Source organism: Peromyscus leucopus, chromosome 10, assembly GCF_004664715.2.
Source record: "Peromyscus leucopus breed LL Stock chromosome 10, UCI_PerLeu_2.1, whole genome shotgun sequence".
Taxonomy (NCBI): domain Eukaryota; kingdom Metazoa; phylum Chordata; class Mammalia; order Rodentia; family Cricetidae; genus Peromyscus; species Peromyscus leucopus.
In genome coordinates this window covers 4,701,608-4,720,654 of record NC_051071.1, presented here as the reverse complement: position 1 = coordinate 4,720,654, position 19,047 = coordinate 4,701,608, and the positions used below count along the sequence as shown (strand labels likewise).

Below are 19,047 nucleotides of genomic sequence, written 5' to 3'. Positions count from 1 at the left end.
GGACTCCTAAAAGACCTAGAAAATCAACGTTTTTTCTATTTCACTACTTGCAAGCTCCCTCACCTAAGTTTTCAAAAGAAAAAAAAAAAAAATCCATCTTCAAAGATTCAAGGAGATGCAACCAAAGACTTAGTTGGTTCCCTAGTAATAATGACCTACCTCTTGGCTGCTGAAGGAATGTGGCAGCACCTAGCGAATGTTTAAAGTCACATCCTGTTCTGCCTCATTTTAAAAAAAGTCAATGCTGTCAACTACTTCACAAGACAAGCAAACCAATGAATGAAATGCATCACCCCTTCCTAATGAAAACACACTAGGACAAAGCTGTTTCCTTTCTTACGTCCTGGAAGGAACCATTTAGGCCACAGGGTTAAAATAAGAAACACAGTCTTCGAATAGTCTTTATAGTACTAGAGCTATTCCTGTCTATTACCTGACTCTACAGGCTTCCCAGTACAAGCTCTGTTTTCAGCTACGAACCTTTTTTTTCTTCCTCACATATAGGCTGAGTCACTGACCATGGCCTGCTGGCTGGTCAGAGACGGCCCAGGCTACAGACAGAAACACAGCACACTACTGCATTGCCAGGATCTGGTTCTCCATAAAAACGTGTGCAGTAAAATACTGGATGTATTCAATCTTTTGAGCCTGGCACAGACTCCAGAAAGTGCCTGTAATTGATCCAAGTAATCCAACCCACAGCCCTGGAATGACAATAAGTGGCTTTTATTATAAATTACATAGCCCACCAAACTGATGGGAAAGCTCTCCCCCAACACAATACATCAAAAGTTAAAATTCGGCTTCGGAACTAAAACTGTAATTTACCAAAGACTTATGGACAAAAAGACCACTCCCTCCCCCCTTTGCTATTGTTCTACTGCACTGGGTCCGGAGCAGTGCACTTTACACCTTCAAGTGCTCTCAGAGGTAAGAGGCTGGGAGCTGGAAGTTAAAGAGGCGGTCTGGAACCAAACACATACTCATGGATCCATTAACATTAAACTCCTAAAATCCGAAGAGTGTGTGTATACAACTGGAAGTGAGATACCTCACAACTAGAGCCTAGAACCAAAAGGTATTGGAGAGGAAAAACTCCAAATGGTGGCTGTGCTAGAGTCTGGAGTAGTGTAAGCAACTGCCTCCTTCAACGCCTCAGTGAGACTCTCACAGCCAACCTGAGGCCGTGTGGCGGCTATCTTCACTGGGGTCACAACCATATGGCAGAAATAAAGCTTCAGAAAGCACCAAGGATACTTTCGGAACACCCCCAGGCAGGCCTGGCCTTTGGCAGGGGACTTACCTTGGAGTTGTTTGAATCTCCCTTCCAGTTGGTTGTAGTTATAAGGCACCTGCCCGGTGTAGGCCGGCGATAGTGGCCCAGAGATGCTGGACGTCCTCTGCAATTCCATTATGCCAAACCTAACGTCCAGGCCGGCTGCACGGTAGGAATCCGCTCCGGCCCCCTCCTACCCCCATCCAACGCCCAGCAGCTTCCGCGGCTCGGCTCCCGCCCAGGAGAAAGGGCTGGACCTCAAGCCAGCCGCATTCCGGTCGGTCGTCGGTCGGAAATGGGTGCAGCGTGATCTGATAGAAAGTTGGCTGGAGAGTCCACCTTAGCCCGGTCGAGTTACCACCCCGGCATCTAATCCCCTGTGGATTTCCTTCCTTGTGTGGCCCTTGCCTGGAAGCTAGAAATAAATTACCCAAGAGGGAGGAGGGAGGAGGAAGAAGAGAAGGAGGGAAAGAAGGAAGGAGGCACGATCCTACTGGAAAAAAATTTAAATATGGCCAACCCTAAGCACGCTGCGCTTCTGCTCACACAGCAGCGCACACCTCCCGCCCGCCTGCCCGCCCGCTGCCGGTTTGTAATTTAATCGGGAGCTGCGGTGAGCTGCGCGGTGATGTCACCTGATTAGCATAACAGCACCGAGGAGGAAACGCAGGCCGAATCACGCGGAGGGGCGCACGCAGGCCGACCCTGCAGACCCCGACCCGCGCGGCCAGGCCCCACTAAGCTGCTGGAATTACTACGTTGGTTGAGTGGCCCCGCCTAACGGAGAAGTCTCCGATTACTATCACTTGAAAAGGGGTGCAGGGCCCAGAGGCGGGTCAGAGCCCCGCAGCCCCAGCCGCTGTGCACCTGGGCGCAGGCAGCCACCGCGCGGGCGCCAACCGCGAGGGCGGCCCAGCCCGGCGCCACCGTAAGTAAAACAAAGTCAGTCTGGGCACCCTGCAGGGTACAGCCCGCAGAAATGAGAACTAGGCCCGCTGGAGAATCTCGGCAGACTAGCTGCCATTACTGCATTACATTTCTGAGGTGATGAGCCCTGTTAGTAACTTCGTGCAAGGAAGATTTATCTGAGCACCGCGGTGCAAAGCATTGTGGGAGGAAGGTACACAGGTAAACAACACTCTGAATCTGATTCTGAGAACCTTAAAGTTCCTGGGAAAGAGAACAGCAATCACCTTTAAATCTTACTTTGATTTGTTTACCGACACCTCTAAACTTTTGGTTGCTTCTCTCACCCACGTCTACCAAAAGGAAAGCCTATGTAGAAAATAACGTGATCAAAATGCATCCATGGTTAATAATTAATTGGCTTTAGTCCTATCCTCTTCCACTTTCCCCCTCACAATAACTGGCAGATAAATGTCATTTCCAGCTTGAAACCCTGTAGCAATCACTATACAAGGTAATTTCAGTGCAATTAATGCTCGGGTTTGTGGAAGGTAGATCACAAGTTAAACCAACCTAGTCTGCACATAAATTCCAGACCAGCTAGCACTACACTGCAAGGTCCTGATTCATTTCTTCCTAAAGGACACCAGTGTGACTTTAGTTCACAGAATGCTGCATCCTGACCAGGGATAGAGATAATGGCAAAGCCTGCTGACTACCTACTTCTGAACAGTCCCAACTTTTAGCCACAGAACTGTGTTTTTAATATATCTACACTGTCAATTTTTGGCTCCCAAGGCAGGTCTAAACAAAAGACATTTTTACATTCAAGATGTAGAAGATAGTCTAAAGCCCTCCTATTTCTGCTGATGGTAACTGAAGCTAGACAAGACAGCAAAGAGCTATGTCTTAGAAGACACTCTTGGTCTAAGATTCTCAAAACCTAACTTTGGAGACAGCCAAGCTTCCTCATTACTCTATGGTCTTATAAGAAACCCTGAACTCTCGACCTCAGCTGTTAATACTGAGAAATAATACTTATCTCTACAAAGCCACCAAAGCTGGATACTCTTCAAAATATGGCATATTTTTCAAAGCTCACCTCTCCACGCAATCTCACTCCCATCACATCAAGACTACAAAGTATAACGGGGATTTACTTCAAGGGGGATCTCTTAACAGACTCACTTCACTGTTAAATGTGCCAACGATATAATGAGTCACTCTGACTGTCCAGCTATAGCACAGAAAACAAGATTACAACGTGATCTGGCAGCTGATAACTTTTTTTTTTTTTTAAATTTTAAGCCACTTAATGAAGAAGTTGTGAGTCAACATTCAGCTATCATCCTTTCAAGCTCTCTGGTATGGGGAAGTACATTAAATGAACTTTCTAATTAGCCAGGTTACATGCAGTGTAATGGAAAGGCCACACTCAGTCCTAAAGAGCTGAGCTAAACTACACAGAGTGAATATATCCAAGTACCAGAAAGAAAGGTTTTGAGGCTGAAGAAGGGTTTAGTAACCCCATAGGAACATCCATTTGGTGGGTTGGGGCCAAGTGAAAACAGGACACCACTCTATAGGCCCACCTGACCACCTCTAACCCAGTAGCTGAGGGAAAGTAGAGAACAGCCAGAGACATTATTCCTCCACTATCAGGTGAGCTGCATTTATAGCATTCAGTGTGCACTAGGCCCGCACTACTTTTGTTTTTAGAGGATTCAAAGATAACTGGGAGAGTTGCTAGACAAGTAGTGCAGGACAAATTACTGGCAAATAGTCAATACTAAAGAATACACGAGGGCCGGGCGGTGGTGGCGCACGCCTTTAATCCCAGCACTCGGGAGGCAGAGCCAGGCGGATCTCTGCGAGTTCAAGGCCAGCCTGGGCTACCAAGTGAGTTCCAGGAAAGGCGCAAAGCTACGCAGAGAAACCCTGTCTCGAAAAAAAAAAACCAAAAAAAAAAAAAAAGAATACACGAGGAGTTCAGAGAAGAAGGAAGCCACACCTAGTTAGGAAGGGTCAGGAAGAACCCCAGGATACACTGGCATCTGGACTTGTCCCTGGAACACAGGTAGGTAGCCAGTATCCTGGAGAAAAGATGAAGCATCCTTATGTAACTGCCAGAGGATTAGGACAGGCAATGTGACTGGCCATTTGGAGCACAAAAGAACTTTGGGAGAGAAGCATGAAAACAAGCTAGCATCAAGCATGGGCCTGAAGAATTTTAAGCCAGAGGAGAACAGGGTCTGCCCTGGGCTCCAGCAGTGATTAACTTGGCAGATAAGAGAGACTGGAGGCAACAAGACTTTGGATGATTACTGCAACCATCCAGGTCAAAGGACCTATTAGGGTGTGGCAATAGGATTAAAAGGAATGGACTGATGCAAGCGTTCCCCTGCAGAACTCGTGTCAACCAATCGAATGTGGGAAGTTCAAAGGATAATCAAGAACGATCGTCATTAGAGCTGGCGGAAGTGGGGGTATTAAAAAGAAGGAATGATGAACATTTTCTTCTGGCAGGCCAACTGAGTCACCTACAACACCACCAGGTGACATGTCCACAGTGGTCAGGGATGGAGGAGGAGAGGTCAAAGCTGAAGATACACTCTGGAGCACAGAGGGAACAGTTGGTTTAGTAGGGTTACATCTAGCAAGGGAGGAATAAAGTAAGTAGCTAAGTAGGGATCTGGGGAAGATACAGCCTTGGGAAGAAGAAGAAAAGAAAACAGTGGATGACTATAGCTATAGCTCAGTGGTACTAGAATCCACCCCCAACACAGCCAAAGCTGCAAAGAAAACCACAGTAAAGGGAGACACCCAAGAAAAAAAAGGAGAGGAACAGCATCATATACTGCCAAAGGGAATGGGAAATAAGACAGACAGTAAGCCACAGGTGGATTAAGCTAATGGGTCAGAACCAGCAAAAGCCTGGTTACCTGAAGGAATAAAGAGGCAATACAGACTTGTAAATGACATCAGAGAGCCAGGCAAAGAGACCCTGAGCAGGACCCAGGCAAGCTTGATGTCTGCAAGAGTCTCAGGTAGCCCTGAGTCAGCATAAGTAGGAAGAGGAAGTGGAGAAAATGGCTCAAGGGTGGAGCCGTCAGCTTTAGCCAAAAGGAGGCACTTGTTTGGTGAGGGAAGGATGATGTTCTAAGAGGAAAAGAAATTACAGAAACTTTGTCTTACCTGAATGAAGTAAAAGACCCAGGGTCTAGCCCCCAGGTTTGTTTACAGTGATCTCAGAAGAAGAATCTCCAAGACCCTAACTAATGCAGGAAAACGTGGCATGCCCATGGGAACATTAGAGGAGAGAGTTTCAGAATGTTTACCCATCTTTCTGTAGTAATAGATTGTGCAATTTTAGTTCATCTCATTTTTTTCTCAACTAAACAGTGTCACTGCTCACCCAGGTCAGGGGGGCAACTCTGATAAATGGTTGTGCCTGTCTTCTAACTGCAGCCAGATTCTATGCAGCTATGACTGGCATGGCAGCTACAGGAACAAAACAACTCAAGCCCCACATAGGCTGCATCTGTGATAAAAGGTGATCTGTAGACAGAAGCAATTAGAAGCAATAGGGCATGGTAGAAGGGCATTTAGTGCATATGCTCATCCTAACACCCAAGTGCCACCAACATACTTCATAATTTTGTGCATTGGCTTCTAACTTTCTTGGGGCTTTATAGTCCTTATCCATAAACCAAACAGGTTGGAATCTATAGTCATAAAAATTTCTGTATCCTAAAAGTGTTCATCTGTGACATGAGTGCTCAAGTTTGCGTTTCAGTTGTTATAACTTTAGTCTCAATTACCAGTCTTCATATACAATGAATGTTCCTTGTGATGGCTGAAATGAGAACAACCTCCACAGGCTCATAGATTTGAATACTTGGTCCCCAGTTGGTAGAACTGTTTGGGAAGGATTGTGGAGTGTGGCCCTGTTGGAGGGAGTATGACACTGGAGGTGGGCTTTGAGGTTTCAAAAGCCCAAGCCATTCCAGTCAGACCTCTCTCTGCCTTGTCCTTGTGGATCAGATGTGAGCTCTCAGTTACGCTCCAGCACCCTGCCTGCCTACAGCCATGCTCCCACCTCCAAGGATGGTTACAGACTCACCCTTTAGAACTGTAAACTCCAAAAAAACTCTTTCTTCTCTAAGTTTCCTTGGTCACAGTGTCCCTTAACAGCAATAAAAAAGTAGCTAACACAGTCATTAAGCTACCATCAACTTTGTAGCTCACAAAATGTTTCCATGGGCTGGGTGTGTGATGCTGACCTTTAATCCAGCACTTAGGAAACAGAGGAGGTGGATTTCTTTGGGTCTGAGACCACCCCAGTCTACACAGAGATCCAGGCTAGACAAAGTGACATAGTGAGACCCTATCTCAAAAACAGGGAAAAAAAAGTTTCATGTAAATTTTCTCAAGTGACTAACCCTTGGGTGTTGTCTCCAGTTTACATTCAACACGTGTGCTTTCCTTACCCAAGGCTGTCTAGCTGGTGAGTAGCAGAGCCAAATAGTCCAGCCTCAGGCTAACCAAGTCCAGTATACTCTCCAGAGCTTTGTTTCTTCACTATTCTTAGAGTCTATCTCATCTACTAAGCAGTGGTTTCTAAGCTTTTTACAAAACCTGGAAGGCTGTATCAGGGTAAGCCTAAAATCCATGCACCTCCATACACAAACCTCTACAACATCTATGTTAAGTCAGAACTTACTTACTTACAGACACATTCTTACTTGTTCACACAAAACTTGCTACTTTGAGAGCTCTGTTGTGAATGGATTTGTTTTATTTGGTGTTGTTCCTGCTTTCGTACTTGATGGACCTGCACACTAAGATTCTATAGGTTTTAGCATGTGCACTGTGAATGAGAACATAAGGGCTGAGATTAAGCCTCTGCTCTGAGCCTTTGTGCTGTCCTGCAGTGGGGAGATGAATGCCTTTCCTGCATCACACAAACTTGAAAGGGTAAACTCTGGATGTTCACTTCCTGAAAGTCCAAACATTAACAAGACTGAAGATGTCCGGGAGAGGATGCTCGAATACTAAAATGTGACAGGCATTTGTACACATCTAATCCCAGGATTTAGAAAACTAACCCCAGAGCTGAAAGTGGGACCAAAAAAAATGAGGTTTCACATAAACAGTTTTGCTGAGTTCTTTGATGCTTTACACTACCACTTCCAGACTTGCCTTTCAATTTTTTTTTCTTTTTTTAAGACAGGGTTGCACTCTGTTGCCAGGCTGACCTGGGATTCAATGATCCTCCTGCTTCAGCCTCCTGAGTGCTAGGATTACAAGTGGGAATCACTACCCCCAGCTGCCTTTCATTCTTCATTACTGTCAAATCCCTGTGACAGATAATCACAGACAACTTCCCTGGAGCATTTCCTTTCAGTAAACAGGAATACTATTACTAAAATCCTTCTTCCATTAGTGTGTGGGTCAGGGAAGCAGGCCTAAATCACGCCACTGCATCTACACCCTGGGAACACCACTCTACCTTTCTGCCTCATACCCGTTCTTACTGCCTTACCTCTCTGGCCTACCTACTCAACCCATTCCCTTCTGCTTAACCATTCAAACTTCCTTTAAGGGCAGGCAAGGCGGCTCAGCAGTAACAGTGAGGGCATGCCCGATGACTTGCATTCAACATCAGGGATCCGCGTTTGGGAAAGAGACACCCCCCCCCCTCTAGACACCCTTTAGAAAATATTACAATACTTTTCTCCTATTTTAAGCAAGGTAATTTCCTGTTGGTAATTTCCAGTACACATGACTTTTATTTGAAAGAGGATAGGTGCCCAAGGGGGTGTCTTCTGACCTCAACACATGTGACATTATGTGCTCAATCATATGCATCTACACACACACACACACACACACACACACACACAGTAATTTAAAATTTTTCTTGCTTTATTATTAGAAAACAGTAATTCACAAAGCATGAACACCATACAGACTATGAAGCAAGTTACAAAAGGCCCATGTTTCTACAAAGGCTAATGTTTCTTTGGAGCCAGGCTGTCAAATTTATACTTCAGGATGCAGAATTTAGGATAACTACAAGAAAAACTGAAAGAACAGTTAAAGGTATTTTTCCATTGGTGGCAATTACTAGCTCTACTCCTTGGAGGTGTGGACCATTCTCATGCTCTCATATTCCTCTCATGCCCTTCGTACACACGCAGAATCAAAATCACCTAGTCACACAACAGAATATGAAATACCAGAGCACGGTAAACCTAACTCCATCCACTTTCTCCCTCTGCCTGTCTATCTCGTTCTACTGGTCATATCAGAACTGATCTCACTACTGCAAAGCAAAACAGTAAGTTACACTAGCAACAAACACCAGGGAAGGAACGCAGTCTACCTTCTACCGTAACCAAACTTATCCATGTCGTTTGTTACCGCACCTGGCAAGCCTTCCTTATATGGGCAAAAGAACATCCCAGGCCAGAGGCCCCACCTTTGGCAAGCAGGTGTTGCTAAGCTAGTGAATATATTACCAGTTGGTGACCTGGACCCTCCCCTCCAGGCACTCTGTAAGGGCAGAGTGTCTGGGGAATGGAAGAGGGGCTAGGCCTGCTCTTGCCCAGAATTTTTGGTTTTCTTTTGACAACACAGAGGAGAAAGGCTGATGCATACTGAATGCATAGTATTCACAGCTGTGAGGACGAGTTTTAGGAGAGCTTAGGGGGACACAGCTTGAAAGCAAGTAAGAAAGGGGATATAAATCTGTTCTTCCTGAAATAAGCGTTCTGACCTCGGGTATTCACATCCACTTTAACCTTTCCAGGGACTGTAAAGAGAAAAGGTGAGGAAACCACACCAAACAGGCACTGGGAAGGGTAGGGAGACAGACAAGAAGGATGTGACAGAGGCACAGGCCTCACGCCACCTTGTCTACCGAGAGCCAAAGTTAACCCATCCCAGCAGCCCTCCCCAGGCCACTACACCAGTGTGTACTCCTCTGCAGGGAGGCACACTGGGAAGTAAGTTACTGTAACCAGTGACAGGTCAGCAACAGAGACAGTGACAACTACAGTCAGCTTCATTTCAAATGGATCTACACTGGGTTTGTCCTCTCTGCTGGGAAATCTAGTAGAGTGGTTTTCCTAATGTTCTATGTTCCTATGTGATTTTAATGTTGTTCCTAACCAAATCTCTGTCTATATGTGTCATGCTAATATGAGAATGTGGGTTTCTGTTTATTAATTAGAGATAGGAGTTATTATCTCTTGCTCTTTGAAAACAGACCCATTTGCAGGGACAGGGAATACGTGTAGCCCTGGCATGCTAGCATGCGCAGTATCTTTAGGATGCAGTCATTTCTTCCTCCACCTGAGCTTCTGATGATCTCTCAATGTGATAACACAGCCTCCTGCCCACAGGATTTTGCTAGGCAGACACTCACTGAGTCCAGGGTCTAAATAATTCATGGATGGCCCTGTCACTCAGGAGCACCAAGGCACACCAGCTGCCTCTTTGATGGGAGCCAGGCTCCAGGTTTTAATACTATTAGGTACTTCTGAGACCTCTTCTAGAAAATATTACAATACTTTTCTCCTATTTTAAGCAAAGTAATTTCCTGTTGGTAATTTCCAGTACACGTGACTTTTATTTGAAAGAGGATAGGTGCCCAAGTAAATAAGTAGGAAGAAAGTGGTGTCCTCAAACAAGCTCCCTACTCAGGATGCTCCGATGACAAGGACAAAGCAGCAAATACAGCCTGCCCTCTTCCAGCCTACTCCAGCACCTGCCCCAAGCGAGCCTTCAAGAACCGATCAAAGCTATCCTCTGTTGATGTGTAAGCTACAGCTCCCCCTCCTCCAGGAAGGCTTCCCAGATCACACCAGCCATGATACTGGTTCCTTCTTTCTCAAAGAGCCTACACTGGAAGCACCAGCTTCCCTTCTTTCTGTCCCTACCATAGTCTTAGATTAATACTTACCTCTTCTTTGTGTGCCAGTCTTGTCTACTTAGTTAAAATAAAGGAAGTGCACCAATTCTAAGATTCAAGAAGAGTAAAATGTGGAGTCTATTCTCAGCTTCTGGTACTAGCTGTGCAACCGTAAGCTGGACCCTTAGCTTGTCTAATACTCTTCCTAAAATCAAGAAATCGGAAAGAGTAGAATCTCAGGTCTCCTAGATATGATGTTCTTACAATTATAGCATAAGCTGCTTTGGGACACCTAAGAACCGTGTAGCTCTTTCAGAATCCTCAGTAGGAACAGGGCAAAGGTTCTGTACTGGCCCCAGCCCCACAGGGTTAACATGTGTAACATGCTAGCTCACATCTCAGCCTTCACATTTATAAAACGAACTCAGGGGACAGAAATTCCTTTTCAAAATCCATCTATCTAAACAAATCATCTTATCCACACACTATAAAAAGGAGGCATGAAGCTGTATGTCAAGATACAAACTAAGGTTATTGGCATCCTGAAGGTCGGAAAGCAGGTCTTCTGGTTCCTGCTGCCTCTTCAACACGTCCAGGGTAAACAGGAAAGTATAGAAAGCTGACAGAGGAAGGGGCGGGAATTTTTCACAGGAATCCATCAGCAAAGTAGGCCCAGGATCTAAATTTCCAGAAAGCTCATCATAATCCAACAGCACCCGAGAGCCAGCCACCTCACACGAAGCAGCAGAGGATTGATAATCTTTTGTGTCCCTTTATGGTAAACTTGAACCAGCCCCACAGCACCAGCAGCTCCCATCTCATCTCCAGGGCATCCTCTTGGCCTAGCTGAGGAACGTGGGTCCCTAACAGACTCGACTGGTCAAAGACCCCACTGATCAGTTTCCGTATTGACCTGCCTCTGCCTGTATTGTTCTTAAGCAGTCCTGCGGGAGCTTATCATCTTTTTAATTACCATCTACCCAGAAAAACATGATTTGAAACCATAACGATGCCCTTTCTCTTCTATTCATCCATTTCTTTACTGACAGGGTCTCAAGCAGCCCAGGCTAGCCTCAAGCTTACTGTGTAGTCAAGGATGGTGTAGATGTTCTGATTCTCCTGTTCCTCCTTCCGAGTGCTGAGATGACAGGCATGAGCAGCCATTTCCAGCTTATGTGATAATGGGGGTCCGACTTACGGCTTTGGGCATGCTAGGAAAACACTGAACTACCACCTCAGCCTCCCACTATACCTCACTTAAATCATCTTTTTTGTTTTGTTTTTCGAGACAGGGTTTATCTGTGTAGCCCTGGCTGTCCTGGAACTCACTATGTAGACCAGGCTGGCCTCGAACTCACAGATCTGCCTGCCTCTGCCTCCCAAGTGCTGGGACTAAAGGCCCATGCCACCATGCCTGTCCTTAAATCATCTTATAAAAGCTCCAGTAAAGGATGTGCAGGAACCTGGAACTTGTTTAAACTAGAGGAGGCAGGTAAATGATCCAGCACATGAAAACAATACGAGGTTCTTCAAAACCTAAAACTAGAACCACCATATAGTATAGAAATCTTATGTCTCAGAAATAGTGCAGCGTCTCCAAAGTGTTATTTACACCTCTCTGTTATTCCAACATTTGACAAGGCAGTCGAGAAGTGGGTGCAAACCCACTATCCAATCAACAGAAGAATAGACAAAACGTGGGCTGGGGAGACAGTTCATGCTTACCAGGTGAGCATGGGTGAGCATGGGGACCTACCTCATTAAATTACATTAAAAAGCAAAGCTGTGGTGGTGTGTACTTGTAATTCTAGCACTGGGCAGACGGAGACAAGCAGATCCCTACCAGCCTAGTCACCAAGTTCCCAACCAGTGAGAGACTTTGTTTTAAAAAAGAAGGTAAGCAGCACCTGAAGAATAACACCCATGGTTGATCTCTGTCCTCCACATACATGTACACACATGTGTACCCACCAATATTAACCATCATATATAACTAAAAGAAAAGAGAATGAGTTACATACATACATACACTACAATATTATTCTGCTTTAAAAAATGAAATCCTGTCACAAAGCTCCAACATGGACGAATCTTGAAGGTGTTATGTCATGCAAAAAGCCAGGCAAAACTAGAAAAGAGGCTGTGTTTCTGCTCGCAGCCATGCCGTCCAAGCATCTGCTACAGTCCATCCAGGTCTTTGGATGCAAGAAGACAGCCACAGCCATGGTGCACTGCCAACAGAAACGGCTCATCAAGGTAAACGGACGTCCCCTGGAGATGACGGAGCAGCACAGGCCGCAGAACAAGTTCCTGGAGCTGTTCTGCTTCTGGGCAAGGAGCAGTTTGCTGGTGTGGATATCTGGGTCCATGTGAAGGGCAGTAGTCATGGGGCCCAAGTTTATGCTGTCTAACATTCCATCTCCAAATCCCTGGTGGCTTATTACCAAAAATATGTGGATGAGGCCTCTAAGAAAAAGATCAAAGATATCCTCATCCAGTATAATCAGCCCCTGCTTGTAGGTGACCCGTCACTGTGAACCCAGAGAGTTTGGAGGTCCTGGTGCCCATGCTCCATACCAGAAATCCTACTGATACGCCAATCTCAAGAAGGATCAGGGTTCACTTTGTTACAAAACAAAACTAGGAAAGTACTGCTCCATTTACATAAAACAGCAATCCAACTCATAGAAACAGACAGAAAATGGAGAGTGCCTGGAGTTGGGTGGAGAGGAAATGGAGAGTGATTGTCTAGCTGTCCCTCATTTTTACAAGATTAGAATGGTCCAGACATTTGCTACTTAACAGTGTGTGTGTAGTTAATACTAATGAAAGGTATACTTTTGGCTATTAGTTTTGAACACAATTAAAAATAAAGTTTCAATAAAGATAGAGGGAAACACACTGCCAGGCAGGAGACCTACAATCCTCACACGTGTTCTCAAAGCTGTCAGCCGATCCCTCTAAGTCCTGTTTTCCAACCTGAAGAAATAAGAACTTGACTGGGAATCCTGCCAAAGCTCATTTTTATAACAAAAGGCCTCATAAATTAGTTACTGACTCCAAATTGCCTCCAAGCATCACACTTATGTGGAGTGCCACTCATCAGTCATTACTAATGTCAGGGCTTGTGATCTCTACATTAAACTGTTCAAAAATCTTTATTTTCTAGTCAGTATCTTTGAGACTGATATCCAAAACACAAAGGAGAGCAACTGATATTTCAGACAAAGGAGCAACCCATCATACTGAAGCAAACATATATTAACAGTGTAATTGTGTGTGCATGAACAGGAAGGCTTGTGTGTGCACGGGATTACCTTGGCAGATGTTAGATTAGTTTTCCTTACTCTGAGGGCTTTGTAACACCCCATTATCAACTTCTCTGAAATACTAAGACTTGCCCACCCAAATAATGAACACCGATATCCCATCCAAGTGGGTACCTAAATAATTTGCTATTAGAGATAATTTTAGGGTATTAAAAACTCATGAAGCAATGGCCCAAGATTCTTTTTTTTTTTTTTTTTTTTTTTTTAAAGATTTATTTATTTATTATGTATACAGTGTTCTGTCTGCACACACCCCTGAAGGTCAGAAGAGGGCACCAGATCTCACTACAGATGGTTGTGAGCCACCATGTGGTTGCTGGGAATTGAACTCAGGACCTTTGGAAGAACAAGCAGTGCTCTTAACCTCTGAGCCATCTCTCTAGCCCGGCCCAAGATTCTTATTGATCAAAAAAAAATCATACTTGTAGTTGGCCTATTGAAGATTATGGAGTGGCAAATGGCAAAAATCATTACACAGGAAAGAGGTCTGTAATTTCAAGTGATTATCATCAGTTGCACAGGTTCTTGTTAATGACACTTTACAACAGCCTGCATTTCTGACTCATCAAACAGAAAACATAACAAGGAAAAATTCCATGAGACTTGAGTAAGACTCCTAGATCATTTCTTACTTCATCCCCACCATCCAAGGTCAAAGGGTGCCACCCTTGTCTACCAGCACGCAACCCACTCCTCGCCAGTTACGTAGAAACCACTGGAAAAGAGGCCAAAATTCACCTTGGTAACAAAACAATGTCAGCTTGCTAACTCCTTAGAATATCTCACACCACTAATTCATTTTCAGTGCTGGTATTTAACACCCAGGGCTTTGAGCATGCTAGGTAAACACTTTACACCTACACACTGCCCTCTATAGAAATGCTTGGTATAATAAACGTCTGCTGTTTTCTTAGAGCACCCTCCCCTTACAAACTGATCTTGCTTCTGTGCTTGACAGTCAGATACAAAAAGAAAATACACTGTAAGGCACCCCACTCTCAATGCACGACCTTCCTCTAAAGCTCTCAAGAAAGGTTTTATAGGCTCAACCACCACAGATATCACAAATGAGACAAACAAGCTATCTCAGAGTCTTCCTCATAATTCCCTGAAATGAAGTAATTGTGGGGAGAGGTGCAAGATCATTCAGAATTTAAGGCTATTTGAATATCTATGGAATATTAATAGCAAGAAAGGCAATTTACAAGAGGGTTGGAGAAGGCAAGTCAAAGGCACCAGAGGCTTTCAATCTGCCTCTGATTTTCATGACCAGATGCTGGGGCAAATAAGTACCTGATGCAGAAAGTCTCAACTGGAATATGTAAAATAAGGAATAATGCCTCCTATCAAAGACTGCTATTAATACTACAACATTGTTTACAATGTTCTCCAAGATAAACGAGATCCACAAATTTTAAGTATTATAAATAATCCTCCCAAGAATCTGTTCCTATTCCTTTTTAATCATCCTCTGATGCCAAGCTTCAGCTATCTCAACAAAAAGAAACACTTATCAAAGCTAAATTACCCCACCAAAGGCCAATATGTTCCAGCAAGAGCTAGCCTGTTTGACTAGGATTTTTCTACACTCAGTGTTCCTGTCTCCCTCCAACCTCAGTCATCTGGTTGGGGAAGGGGAGAAAAATCAATGTAGCAAAGGTTTAAAGCATTTTGTTGTATTTCTTCCTTGAATCATTGTCTCTTAAATTTAGAAGCACATAGGATCACTCTAAGTACAACCTGTAAATCTAAACAGAGAAGGCCAAATATAGAGACCACGGTGAATTTTTTTTCATTAAAAATTAAAGTCACAGGGCTGAAATACAGCTTGATATGTATCTCTCAGTGGTAAAGGGGCTACCCAGCATGTGCAAGTCCCAGGGTTCAACCTCAAGAACTGCCAGAAACAAAAAATTTAAAAGTCCCAATCCAAAAAAAAAGTCTTCTTCCGTGCTTTTCCTACCTTGTGAAGTAAGGATTGAGTCATAAATGCCCTCTGAACACCACAGCAAACAAGGCCAAAGGGCATCAGTATCTTTTTTTTTTTTTTTTTTTTTTTTTTTTTTGCAGTTTGAATTGTGGTTTATTTAGAAGCATTCAAGAGTTAGACTGTAAATAAACAGATTATGAGTAATTAAAATCGCCATTATAAATACCAACTAAGTTAAATAATACTATTTTAACTATCTTTCCCCTTTGAGCTGGGGTCCAGATTCCTTCTCTTTTTATGAATAAAATCTTTAGTGTTTTGTTACCTTTTCTTTCACCACCTGTACCCAAAGCTCCCTTTGATAAACTAAATGAGACCTAGAATTCTGGAAGCAAGCTTCTTCTCATTTATCCTAGAGTTAAACTAACCTTTTGGTGGGTTAGCCTCCATCCAGCACTTCCTGTTCTCTCTGGGGCTGGCTACCTCAGAAGAGGCATCAGTATCTTTAGGCAATCAGAACATGCGCCCTTTAATGCTTCTGCCTTCCCATACGACTTCTAATCCTGCCACCTTTCATTAAGGTAATATTCTCAGTAATATGCCTCTCTGAGGAGGGAGACAGAGCTCTATTTTCAAAAGATTTATTTTCAGCCAGGCATGGTGGCACATGCCTTTAATCCCAATGCCTGGGAAGCAGAGGCAGTTATATCTCTGAGTTTAAGTACAGCCTGGTCTACAAAGTGAGTTCTAGGAAAGCCAGGGCTACACAGAGAAACCCTGTATCGAAAAACAAAAACAAAACAAAAAAGATTTGTTTTCAAGATGAGACGTGGTATGTTACCACCTAAGTGTCTGTGTGCAGACACTAAGCCAGGCACCTTCCACAGTACTGTGAGTTCTCAAAATGATCCCATAGGATAGACAGTATTCGTGTCCTGTAGGAGAAGCTTACCTATTCCCTCATAGCCAGTAACTGGCAGGGCAGAAATCTAATGTAAATCCAGGACTCTGAGGCCACTCTCCCTTAGCGTCAGCCTTGAGTTGAACATTTCTAGATGCCTGCCAAACCCAGAAAGGTCTGGAAGCTTTGGCCATAAGAGGATTTCCCAAAGGCACCTGCACAGTCAGACTGAAAATCTCTGAGTCTGTACTATTTCTGAAAGCTGCAGAGAGTATAGACAAACGTTAAAATGGGATATAATCCTAAATATAAAATATAAGTAAGTAATTCCAAACAGTGATGTTTGCTGACTTATTGACCCTAATAGTTCACAAATCCTCTTGTGCCCCAACACCTAGTATGTCTATATGCAGAACCAGGCTCCTGGTCCCCTTCCTCCCTCATCCACTCCACAGCCCTTGCAGAGCAAGTCTGAGGTCCAAAACTCAGCACTTTAAGACCTGTTGTTGCCTGAGGAGTGGAGGAGGAGTAGACTATTTCAGATTCGGAGGTGGGGTTTTCAAGGCTTGTTTCACCCAGGAGTGTTGGGGGGGGGGTGCTGGTCTCCAGACACTGCTGCATGCCAGGAGCTGGAATCAAGCACTGTGGTTGGTAAAATCTAAAAGGAACTGTCTCCTGAAGAAACACAACAGTTTCGTAAATGGCCTCTCCTCTCTCTGAGACAGATGTCATATCCCACTGTCCCCAGGACTTCACAAGTGGTTCTCACCATGTGACACCCCCCCCCTCACTCCCCCAGCATGGAATTCCCTTCCACATGCTGATGCTGCCTCTGCTCTGGGAGGACAGAGCTCCTCTCAAGATGGCTGGTTCTTCTAATGATAACCACAGTGCCTGGCACAAAGCAGACACTGAGTATTATGCTCATTCATGCCATTCACTAATAAATCGACTAAACCAATAAGATTCTGATGTATAAAGCTAATAAATAAAAAACCCACTTTGTTGTACTTTGAAATGTACCTGTTAGAACAGGCTATTCTAATGGCATTAATAAAATCTAATTATCTGACCAACACTGGCATTTTAAAAAACAGAACAGAAAATATCACAGGAGTTCATGGAACACCAGTAAACAGTACTTTGTAAATCTGAAGTAGGTGCACAAACACATCCATAAAAATACATTTATCTAGCAATGAAATTACCGATATAATCCTGGTAATGTGATCAAAAATTATTTCTTTCAAAATGGTGAAGCATTTTGAAATCAATTGTGATTACTCTGAAGTCCCTTCATTTAACTTATAAAACAAAAACATCATCTTCCCTTGTAAAACTTAGTCTGAGTGAGCCAATTAAGACGGCTTCCTAAATGGGGGAAGTTAAAAAACAAAAACACCTATACATGGGAATGCCTGAAGATTACAGCTGATTAAATTCACAAGAGAACTGCACACCTGTTAATACCGCAGTTGGGTTTTAGGTTTCACATTGGTATCAGGTCATCCTTAAGCCCCACCTCCTCTCCATCCTGTATTTCTTAAGGCAGTCTTGAATACCTCTAAATTATTTACAAACATCCACACCAACACTGGCCTTCCTTTAGATGTCTGGAACCAGAGTATAGTTCCATGAAAGGTGTGCTTAGGGGCTTGGCAGAACCTGAAATCACACACTAACCTGCAGCAGAGCAACTAACTAGTCGGTATAAACCTGTGTGTGTCGGCAGTAGACATATAAAGAACTAAGTGATTTGGTGTGGAATTTTATTTCTCCAAAATCAGAACCACAAACAGTTCCAGGACCCATGGCACTGTCACAGATGCGTCCCTGACTAGAGAACAAAACCACAGGGCAAAGCTGGATAAATGACACACTGTTACTACTGTGGGCTTAGGGTGTTCTTGTCTGCCACAAGGGGAAAAAGGCTTTATTTACACAGTAGCTACACAATGACAATACACTCTGCTCGCTGTAGTCTAGAGCAGCTTGTAGCCAACAACCTTTGGCTATTACAGCAAAAGGAGATATTCTAGGGATCTAAATACAATGTGCCATCCTCATCATGCTTGGCCACCAAATATCTTATATTCTTGCCACCATGGAGAATTACAAGGGGAAAACAGAGGCTATACTTGTAAGAATGAGCCGTTAAATTCTTAACCAAAAGGCAGACAATGGAGGCACACACCTTTAATCGTAGTGCCTAGGAGCCAGAGGCAGGTCAATCTCCAAGAGTTCCGAGGCTACAGTGAGACTCTGTCTCAAGAAAAATGAATCAATTAATTCTCAAGCTTCAATTGCTCACTTCCAAGAGTCTAATAAAACATTTTGAAAAGATGGTAAAGTGCTCTGTTAGTGAGACTCCTTAAAGCATTTTCTTTCAGGAAATATGGAAGGTAAAGAAGCAAATATGGGAAAGCAGCAAAAAGATAGGAACCTTAAGGAAGATTGGTCAAAGGACTCTTTAATACTTGTGACCCTCAGGAGCAAAAGCTAGGCCCTTTTAACAGAAAAAGAGGCAGAGGTCAACATGGCAGCCTATCTGCTCTACAGTGCAATGGGCCACACCTGCTTATAGACCAATGCTTCCAAGAGCATCTGTTGACTTCACAGTAGATAAAGCAGGTACTGAAGAAATTAAACTCTAAGACAATTAATCTCTGATGGGGGAAAGGTTAAACTCCAGACTCTGACATCAAAGAGGCCTTGCTTCTGTTCTTTTACTAAAGGCAAGGTACCTTTCTTAGTCCAGGTTGCCTAAGCAGCAAACCATTGACTGGG

At 43.9% G+C, this 19,047-nt stretch overlaps 1 protein-coding gene and 1 pseudogene across 5 annotated transcripts in view; one reads left to right on the top strand and one right to left on the bottom strand.

Moving 5' to 3' along the window:
• Positions 1–19,047, bottom strand: part of Sptbn1 (spectrin beta, non-erythrocytic 1) — a 174,544-nt gene that overhangs the window by 100,535 nt on the left and 54,962 nt on the right. Inside the window, exon 1 of one of the 5 annotated variants that reach the window (XM_028891553.2) lies at positions 1,304–1,798. The exons of 3 other annotated variants lie outside the window; for them this stretch is intronic. In XM_028891553.2, the coding sequence (XP_028747386.1) occupies positions 1,304–1,412 (109 nt within the window). In that variant the 5' untranslated portion in view covers positions 1,413–1,798. Of the gene's footprint in view, positions 1–1,303; positions 1,799–19,047 lie in introns of those variants that run through there. One more of the 5 variants, XM_037208905.1, reaches the window with a different exon arrangement.
• Positions 12,169–12,793, top strand: LOC114708322 (annotated as a pseudogene).